Here is a 10404-nt window from a genome sequence, read left to right as displayed (position 1 = left end):
AATGCAGGCCTCCGGATGAAAGATACCTTTTTTTCTTCCTTTTGTGAAAGATTTATTTATTATAGCAAAAATAATAGTGTTGCCTAACTATGACATTACCTTGAAGCCTTTACCACTCCCGACTAAGCAGCTGGCTGTCAGAGTGTTCCCCTGAAGCAGTGGGGCTCAGCAGCAGATGGTGGTAACAAGCCTGCTGATGCATTAGCCTGTTGTATGGTGCACATCATGTTGAGTCCTGACCCTCAGAGGCACTGCAGAGGAAGGGCAAGGCTCTGGCAGGAGCTTTTGAGGACATTTCTCTGATCCGCTGATAATTTTGGTAGGGTTTTTTTATGCTTTTATTCCTAGCTTCGTATCAGGTGTGTGCCAACCAAACTGCAAAGAATCTGGCTTTATTCACAAGTCCCAGATATAATGGCAGTGATGAAAGGAGAGATCTGCGGGCCTTACCTAACGGTGAGGATCCTGGTAGAGGAGGTGGTGTGTGAAACGCAGGTACTAGAGCCTCAGTACGTTAAAGGAGATTTTCAGCAGTATTGGTTTGCTTGAATGTAGTGGTCAGTGGTTGGTTTCCTGTGCACTTCACTTTGAGCACTCTAATAAGGAATGACATTAGCAATAATAGCAGAGGTCTTTTTGTTTGCAGTGGTGCTGGGCACCCTGGCAGGATGCTACAATGGCACAAGAAGCCAGAGAGGAAACTGCTGATTAGCTTTTTGCAGCTTGAAGGTATTATTGTAATGATCTGCAAGCTTGTTTCGTAGTCTTCTGGCTCAAGAGAGAGACATCCGTTGCTGTACCACACCTTCTGGCTAGAAGGAAATTGAGCTGTTCGTTCTGTTATGGGAAGGGCAGATGCTTGCTTTCTGTTCAGAGGAGACCGGAAATTACACCTGGACTTCAGCTGCTGATTAAACATACAGCTGTGGTCAAGCTAGCAGATTAGAGGGGTTTTCCTGCAGCAGTTGGAGATATTCTGCCACAGATTGAGGTCAGTCTCTCACTATGTATGGCTCAGAAATCGGTAACGATATGCACGTTTCCGGGCAATTAGTGCTGCTATTGGTATTGCTCTTCTGCTCGTTCATATACTCAAATTGAGGAGCTGTTACAACTTGCACATCACCGCACAAGCACTCAGGCACAGCAAAGTGTTGGTCTTGCCTGGGTGGGCTTAGCTGCAACAGTGCGGTTTGATGAAGGTTGGCTTGTGATGCTGTGAACTGCTGTTTGTCAAAAGTCTGGTTTTACCAGCTGCAAATCTGAGCCTCCAGTTTTCTTGCGTCCAGTATGACTACCATCTTCTTAACTCTACTTTTCTCTCTTTCTTCCTCTCTAAACTCAGGCTAATCACCCTGCAGGGCTGTTTTGAGGTTTAGCACTAATTAGTCTTTTAGTATATGTGTTTGAATCGTGCAGAGACACAGTGAGTCACTGGGTGACTAGGACACCACAGTGACAGTCCTGCCACTATGTGCTGTGCTCACCTTTGCATTCTCACAGCTAAACTTCTCTGGCTGTTTAGGGACTGAGGGAACCGGCTCCATTTTCAGATGAAGTGGAAATCGATTACAGCAAACCATACATCAGAGTAACATATGAAGAAGCGATGAGAGGGACCCCATGTAAGTAAAAAAACAGACTGGAAGAGGGTTGTATAAATGTTGGGTTTTGAGGGGGCGGGTATGATTTTGATACATCTGAGACCAAACCGGCCTTGTGTGTCAGACCAAGTTTGCAGACAGTGACTTAGTTAATGCTTTGGTGATGAGATAACTGTTCCCATGTGAAATTGGGCCTGCCAGTACAACTGAAATTGGAGCTTGTGTGAGGACCCATACCTTCACTAGTAAGACTATTTGAAGCAAACAGGTATTTGTGCTTTAGCTCTTCCTGTGCCACTGACAGCTATAGAGTAGTATCAGAGCTGAACATGATTCTGTACTACTTTGTCTGAAGCAGCTTAAAGTTAAGCACTTTAAAAGTCATCTTTTCTGAAACTTGAAATGGGCGAGTAAAACCAAGATATATCTTTGTCCAGAATGTCCCATTCTAGCCTGGATTTGAATCAAAGTCAGTGTCATTAAACACAGTAGGCCAGCCCCACAACAAGAACGTGCCCTTTTATTCTCTATACCAGGCTGGGAGAAACACTGTTCTCTTTGCAAGTCCAAAGGGGAGGCAGAGGCAGGACTGACTTCTGAAGGATGGCTGCCCTCTCTTGCCAAACAGTGTGCAGACAGTGCTGTCTTACTTGTCCTCTCTGTTATGGCTACAGAGACAATAAAAATGCTTCACTTCTACCTATCTGACTGCTGGTGAGAGATGAACCAGCTCAGATTGAGACCTGGCAATGGTTTCCTGCCAGAGGTTCTGGAAATCCAATGCATTTCACAGTCCGCATTTCTTTCCCAGCTGAAAGTCTCCAAAGCGTGCACAAAGGTCTCTGATTTCAACAGTGATGGCTCTCCTGCCTGCTAAGACTAAAGTACACTGCATGCTTCCTTGTTGCTGTTTATGCCTGTGCTCAGGAACTGCAGCTGCTGCAGGTATGGAGGAAAAGGGAAGGATGTCCCAGCCAATTTCCAGAACATGATTGTACTTTCATAAAGGCCAGCCAGGACCAGCCCTCTTCTGGCATACAGAAAGCTTTTGCAATCTCAGATCTCCAGATCCTTGGCCCTCCAGAACCTCCTGGCATCTTCAGACTGAGGTGGTTTTGCTGAAAAGTGATTGTAAGAAGCTGTCCTAAAACTGACTCCTCTGCTTAGCTTGAACTTAACAACCCTACCTTTGCATCAACTCTTCCTCTTGCTGGCTCCCAGGCTCTGTCTCTCAGCCAGACTGGTAGCTGTGGTAGTGGGCTGCAGAGAGGGATGCTGAAAAGGTCTTGAAATGCCATCCTGGCTGGCAGGGGGAAATCAGATACTTGTGAGACATTTGGGCCAGTTCCCCTCCAGTAGCTCACAGCTGTGTAAAGAGTTAATGCTGCATTTGGATTTCCATAGGAGGGAGATTGTTCAGGGTTTGCTTTCCCTTTGGTCTCCCTTCACCTTGTTTCAGTGGATATGTGGTAGGCTTTGAGTCTGTCCTTGAACATGGTTGTATTTCAGCTCTGTGCTCAGCTGCGTTTGTTTCCATGTGGGAGGGCAGAGCGCCAGCCATTTCTCTTCACAAATTTTTCCTGGCTACGGCTCTGCATTCTGCCAGTTTTCTGCAATGCCCCCGTGAGTTTCAGAAGGTCCCCAAATGCCAGCATGAGCAGCAGCTGCTTCTCCAGGAAGGCATCTTCACAAAAGTCTCTCTGTCCCTTTGGCACAGTGGATCGCCCTGTCAGAGTTTATGCCGATGGAATATTTGATTTATTTCACTCTGGACATGCCCGGGCCTTGATGCAAGCGAAGAACCTCTTCCCAAACACATACCTCATTGTTGGAGGTAAGGAGTGACCTTGTTGACATTGGCTGTTTTAAGAGTACCGTTTACCTCTGTCTGTGGTGGTGCATACAGATGACATAGGAGGGTTTTTGTCTTTATGGCCTCAGTGGCTCTCACTGCAGCCAGTTGTCCCAAATGTTGGAGTCTTATTGCAATGTGTTGAGAGTTGGATATGTCTGCAGAAAGATACCTTGTACCAAATGGGTGCTTAAGGAAAAGATTTTTGATCACGCTGTTCTAATTTGACCCCTCTATTTTGTGACGGATACTGGTGAGTTGCACATCTGAGTATCAAAATATATTAGGGACAATTAAGCATCTGCCTATTGAATGAGACAGTTAAAGAATGAATAACAGTCCCTCCATGGCTGGTTGAGCTTTTTGTCACCTGTATCGCCCTGCAAGTCATTCTCCCACTCCAGCTGCCTACTGGGGATTGCTTATGGCTAATCCCAAACAGGTCCCACTAGGAGCGTGGAGATCATGGTGGTTCCCTGGGCATGTGCCTGACCACATGGAAGTCAGTGAGGCCCCATTTCTCCAAATAAAATTTCCCCATTTTGTCTGTTAGGTTCAAAAGTCTTTAGATGATGCCAGGAATATCCTGCTGACTGCCTGAGGGGATGTAGCAGGGGTGTTTCAGCCAGGCCTCCCTCAACAATATAACGGGATTAAAGAAACCCTTTCTTCTGGCTGCTGTAATACGCTGGCCCCTGTCCAGGCAGTGCCTCTGTTGCCCGTACCTTCACCCACCTTAAAGACACATCAGGCTATGCATGTTGTCTATCAGGAGGTGACCTCTTGTCAGGCTGCATAATGATGATAAAGTATCAGAGCTGAGAATACCTTTAACTAGTTTTCTCAATTACCATTAGCTTCCTGAAGCAAAATGAAACTCTGATCCTGTGGTAGAGCAATCATAACGTCTTTGTGTGGTTTGTTTCCTTATCACAGTTTTACTCGCTGCTGAGGGCATTTTTATAGTGGTACTTCTGCATTTTTTGTGTGTGCTACAGTAGTGTCTGGGAGGGGAAGGGAAAGGGTTTTTTTGAAAGCTGAAATAGTTGCTCCAACCTACAAAATGCACTGCGCTTAGAAATCTTCCAGGCAGAAAGACATCCCCATGTACATAAATGTTGTACATCAAACAGGAAAATAACTTCAGGTCAAACTACTAACATGGTTACACAGCTTGCTACATTAACATGTTCTCTGCCTCTGGAAGACTGATGAGGAGGTGGAGGGCAGTGAACTGCTCTCCTTGCACCAGGATCTGAGACAAAAGGCCACTGCCCAAGTGAACATTAACTCCAAGCTGGGAGCAATCTCACCCGCTTTTTATCATCTGTTTGTCTAGAACATAAATATGTCCAATACCAGTGAGACCAGTAGTGCCTTATTTACTTTTGAGTCTGATAACCAAATAAAACTCCTTCCTTCTCAATATGTTACATTACAGATTATGAAGAATTGTCAATTTACTTTCTTGTAGAACGTAATAATTAAGCTAACTTGATTTGCTGTGAACTCACCCTTTATTTTAATACAACTTTCCAAGAACTGGACTGTGGTATGGCATTTTATGAAATTGGAAGCTTAGGGAGTGTGTTTTTTTTTATGGGCTTCAGTTTCCAAGCCTGAGACATCCATAGATTTAAAAACATATTTCTGCCCGGTAGGCCCCCAGGTGCCATTTCATACAGGAGAGTTGTCTCCTGTATTGGCTGGTTTTCTTGATAAGCGTTGTAGGCCCTTGAGACCTTGAGGGCTTGGTGTGTAGATCACCAGCTTGGGCAGAAATTCCCCAAACACCCTGCCTAGAATTGCTTAGGAGTTTAGTGCCCTGCACCGCTCCCTGTTGCTGGTGCTTTGTGACTTGAAAAGCTGGGTTTGAAAGTGCCGGTGCCAGCCTCTCTCAGCAGCTGGCATTGCCTGGTTTAGCAGGGGTGTGTGCAAGGTCCTTTTACTGTAAAGCATTGGGGTAAGTACCTCAGGCTCACTCTTCTCTGCCTGTTTCTTCAGTCTGCAGTGATGAGCTAACCCATAACTTCAAGGGCTTCACGGTAATGAATGAAAATGAGCGGTATGACGCTGTGCAGCACTGTCGCTATGTGGACGAAGTGGTGAGAAATGCGCCGTGGACGCTCACCCCTGAGTTCCTGGCAGAGCACAGGGTAATTCGTGACATCTGATCTGTTCTGAATTTTGATCAGCCTCTGTCTATGGTTGCTGTTTACAGCAAGAATTCATCCATGGGGGTGACCTCTGCCTGAGCAACCCATTTCTGTTGAAACTCCTTAAATATAGAACGAACTGGGTTATGGGAATTGAGTGGGTTTCTTAGGAGACTAGAAGCATTTGCTGAGCTGGCATGTAATATTAAAATAAGGTAGAGATCGTGACATGGTGAAAAAGCCTGAGAAGGTTCTCACTGTTCCAGGAGAAGTTGATGCTGGTTACAGATTGGTGAGAAATGCAGTAAGGAGAGAATAACATGGGTTGGAAGGGATTTCTGGAGGGTGTCTGGTCCAACTCCCTGCTTACAGCAGGAGCAGCTTAGATCTACATCAGCTTCCCTGCAGCAGGAGACCAGGCAAGCTGTCTTGAGAGTCTTTTATCAATTGGTAAGATCAAGGGAAAGGAGTTTCTAACAACTGTTGAACTGCTTTGGGAGGTGAAGAAGTCTCCAGGGGAGTTTGCTTAGTTTACCCTTGTTGCCGTTATCAAGCCATTTCTCTGTGGAGCTTAAAACAGCTGTGTCCTTAGTCCCAGCCTCTCCTCTCTGGTGCGTACTTACAATTGATACGCAATTGCCAGTAGAACTTGGGACTGCTCTGTGTTGCTTTTTAACAGAGAAAAGTGTTTTGCTGTTCTCTGTCACACCCCTGCAGGAAGGTATTGAGGAAAAAGTTACCATCCTTTGACAGAAAGCAGGAGACCTGCGCTTTCAAGATAAAATGCTGACTTGCATTGCTTTCTTAATTTTCAGATCGACTTTGTTGCACACGATGACATCCCCTATTCCTCTGCTGGCAGTGATGATGTTTATAAGCACATAAAAGAAGCAGGTGAGTCCAGGTCAGATTTTCCAGGGCTCCCTGTCGAAGATCTGCTGTAGTTTCTCCTGTGCCCCTGGCAGGATTATGCCTGGAGGTGTGACAGTGCCCCTCTGGGAACAAGGTCTGCTCAGGAGGCTCTGAGGGCAGGGAGAAGCCCAGCTTTGGGTCCTACTTCATAAGGCTAGGACTGTTCGATGTCCCAGGCCAAGCGTTGACCAGCATTAATTCCTACTTCCAGTCGAGTTATTGTGATCGAATTAACAGCCACCTTTTGAAAAAATACTATGGTTTGGCTTACAGATTCTCACAAATGGAGAATCTCCTGAACTTAGCAAAGTGCCTCCTCTAGCTGTTTGCTGTAAAACTCAGTGAGGGTGCAGCTTATTTAAATCTATCCAAACCCAGCCATCAGAGCTTGTTGTATGTCCTCCTGCTACATTGTAGGACCCCTTGTCCTGTCCTTGTCACCACACTATTTTATATGCAGTGGACTGTAGTCAATAGTCTTTAAACCAGCAAAAGTGGAGAGCTTTTCATTAGAAGACATGTATTTTGACATGGTTTTGACATACTTTGGTCTTATTTAGGTCTTCCTCATAGTCCCAGAAAGGAGGAGCTTGGTATTGTACATTCAAGACAAAGGTGTGGTGGTGCGAGAACAGTTAGGAAATTAGCTCTTAACAGAAGAGATTGTTTCCTAACAGAGGTGGCAGCAGCTTTTTGCTGTGTGTGTTGATACAGCTGTCCTGTGCCCTGTTCCCCAACTTTAGGCATGTTTGCGCCAACTCAGAGGACTGAGGGGATCTCAACATCCGATATCATCACCCGGATAGTGCGGGACTATGATGTTTATGCTAGACGGAACCTGCAGCGGGGCTACACAGCTAAAGAGCTCAATGTCAGCTTCATAAACGTGAGTTGAAGTGTGTCTCATCACAAGCTGCGTGAAGCAGAATCTTACAGAGTGTGGAGATGTAAAGTCTTGTCTAGTGATAGGACAGTCCTGCCATATGCCAGTAAAAAGCCAGTCTGCAGAGCTAAGCAGTTGCACCAAACCAGTGTCCTTGGAGTAGAAATTAGGCTTCTTCTGCCCCTGAAACTGCCTCTGGGACCCACCCAGAGGAATTGGGTTTCGCTAATACTGCTCCATTGTCAGAAATGTCTTGGTGATGTTTTACCTGTTGGCAGAGCTGGAGACAGGGTGCGTGGTGAAATGTGTGTTTTCTTGAATTGAATGAAGCGTGGGTTGTTCTTGGCAGCAGCTGCTGTGTCTCAGCTCCCTCCTCTTCCCTCAACCACCTTCTTAAGGTAGAGTCATTTGTTAGGATAAAATCTGATCCTGTTCTCACTGCAGTATTCCCTTCTTGGAGCTGCAGGAGCAGCAGTGCTTGGGTAGGAGAGAAGGATGTGCTCTGATCCTGTGCTGAGCAGCTCTAGCCCATAAGCAGAATGCATGGCAGAAGGCAGTTCAGATGTTGGAAGTGAAGTAGTAAACAACATTTTTTTATTACTCAGATACTATGCCTATTTGTTTAAATACAATCAAATACAAAGATGAAACAGGAGAGGTAATGGCTGCTTGGCCTCTCTTTGGCATGTAACTCTGCCTCTGTTTAAAAACACCCAGCAAAAAGACTTGTGCTGTTGTGATATGCAGAGGGACCTACAGCAGGTTACTCAAATCTAATCTGTATATTGTATAAATATTTCCCTCTTCCATGCACTCCTGTTAAATAGTGCTTATCTCTGTGTTTAGTCTCGCTTTGTGTACTGTGCCAGTGCCTGCCACAAAGCATCTCACAGCCCCGCTATGTCTGCCATTTAGTCTAGGGAAGAAGTGTCACTGAAGTGAAGGAGAAGTGTCACAAGACTAATGGAGATGCTGAGGCTTAAGCAGCAGTTCAGTGTAATAACACAGAGCAGAGGTGATCGCCACTCAGATCTGGTGAGCTGTATTCTGATCCACCGCTTAATGTACAGGAGAAGAAGTATCACCTCCAGGAGCGTGTGGATAAGGTGAAAAAGAGGGTGAAGGATGTAGAGGAGAAGTCAAAAGAATTTGTCCAGAAAGTGGAGGAGAAAAGTATTGATCTCATTCAGAAGTGGGAAGAGAAGTCCCGGGAGTTCATCGGCAATTTCCTGGAGATGTTTGGCCCAGAAGGCGCATTGGTAAGGAGCTGCTCTGGGAAAAGGGGAATGGGGATTTTGGAGAGCTCAGCAGTCATTGTAGGGCTTCTGGAGCCCACAGTCCACAGAGCAAAGGTTTACAGTTTGTTGCAGTGCTCAGTGTGCTGCCAGTCTCCAGACAAGTTTGCCCAAGCCTGGGATGCCTGTTTACAGGAAGCCCTCACCCTTGCCAGCTGGATAATGCCAGTTACGGTTGTAGCATGAAAAGTTCCCGAGTCCCACATGCTGGCCTTTAAGCTCCAGCTTGTGTCCTGCAGCCAAGAGATTGGCGGTCACTTTGTCACTGGCCTGGGATGAGTCTGAAGCTACTTGTTTTTGCCAGACTCTCCTGTGCTGCTGGGTAAATATCACAGGTCCTTCATGTTAGAATTGCTTAAAAATGGGTAATGATTACACTGTATGCAGTTTCCAAAACCAAGAGTGATGCTTGGGCTTTTTCTGCTTTTATATCACACGAAGCATTGAAGGGACACAATAACTCAGAATGCTACACAAGCTGTAAGTAGTGTCCATTTCTGTCACTGTTTGAGCCATGCTAACTGTCTTCCTGCTTCCATCACTAGAAACACATGCTGAAGGAGGGCAAGGGCCGGATGCTGCAGGCCATCAGCCCAAAGCAGAGTCCCAGCAGTAGCCCGACACACGACCGCTCCCCGTCTCCCTCCTTCCGCTGGCCCTTTTCAACCAAGACTCCTCCTTCCTCACCGGCCAACCGCTCCAGGAATGAGTCTGCAGTCACCTATGACATCAGTGAGGATGAAGAGGATTAAGCTAACAGCTGGGATTTGCCATGAACCGCTAATCGCTGAATCCTAAGTCCAGACCCACTGGGGAACTCTAAATGAGCAAGGAGCCATAGGAACAGGGCTGACAGTGAGCACAGGGCCTTGGAGGCACCTGTTGCTCTTAGCAAGGGCTGCTGCCTGGAAGCACATTCAAACCTCCTCTCCTTTCTCCTCCCTGAATCCCCTTTTTATTGTTTACGTTCTAGTGGTTTCCAGGGGGAAGATGGTTTTTATATTTTAAGAAAATACTCTTTTAAAGTGCAAAGAATAGCACTCAAGCGTGGCTTTTGTTTTGGTTTCTTTTCCCTTGTCAAACCTCCAGGCAAGAGGGAGAGTGGGAAGACCCATCTGTTCTTTCCTTCAACTCCTCTGTCCTATTGCCCCCCCCACTCCCAGGCAGTCTCTGTGCTGCTGCCAAACAAAAGACCCCTCAGTTCCTCAGCCAGTGTGACCTCGAGAGCACTCAGAAAGCAACGGTGTAAAGAGCCTTCTGGGAAATAGAGACCGCTTTGCTACGCTGGAGCCGATAGGAATCTATCTGGCAGACCCTGCAGTGCTCGCGTGCCTCTTAGCTGAGCTTCCCAGCATGTTGCAGCGAGGACATGCTGAGTAGGGGGCTACCAGAGTCACACACCTCGTAAGCGTGCAGCATTCATGGCTCCAAATTGTATGGGGACTGCAGGGGAAAGGCCTTTCCAGCTAATCTTAACAAGACTGCTAAATCTTGAGCTAAAATTCGGCCCTCAGTTGCTGTTAGAGAGAAGAGAATGAATCTTTGCTTCGGGGCACTTGCCATCTGTGTGTTTCCTTGGGTATGTGAGGGCCCAGGTAGGAAATGAATGTATGTACTCGTTTGAGAAGTTCCTTGTCCCAGTATGTGGTGTGTAATAACTTTTACTGTCTGTCCAAATGGCCCCTTGACACTGTGCTCTGTG

At 46.4% G+C, this 10404-nt stretch overlaps 1 protein-coding gene across 1 annotated transcript; it reads left to right on the top strand.

Annotated features, from left to right (window-relative positions):
* Window positions 1–414: 414 nt before the first annotated feature.
* Window positions 415–9454, top strand: PCYT1A (phosphate cytidylyltransferase 1, choline, alpha). The gene is made up of 8 exons (XM_009700454.1): window positions 415–495; window positions 1526–1625; window positions 3322–3438; window positions 5461–5612; window positions 6428–6506; window positions 7268–7410; window positions 8478–8666; window positions 9248–9454. The coding sequence occupies exons 1-8, from the start codon at window positions 415–417 to the stop codon at window positions 9452–9454; spliced, it is 1068 nt and encodes a 355-aa protein (XP_009698756.1).
* The last annotated feature ends 950 nt before the right edge of the window (window positions 9455–10404 follow it).

This window comes from Cariama cristata, unplaced genomic scaffold, assembly GCF_000690535.1.
Source record: "Cariama cristata isolate BGI_N322 unplaced genomic scaffold, ASM69053v1 scaffold20285, whole genome shotgun sequence".
Classification (NCBI taxonomy): Eukaryota; Metazoa; Chordata; class Aves; order Cariamiformes; family Cariamidae; genus Cariama; species Cariama cristata.
The sequence above is the reverse complement of the archived record's forward strand: the minus strand, read 5'-3'. Positions and strand labels throughout refer to the sequence as shown.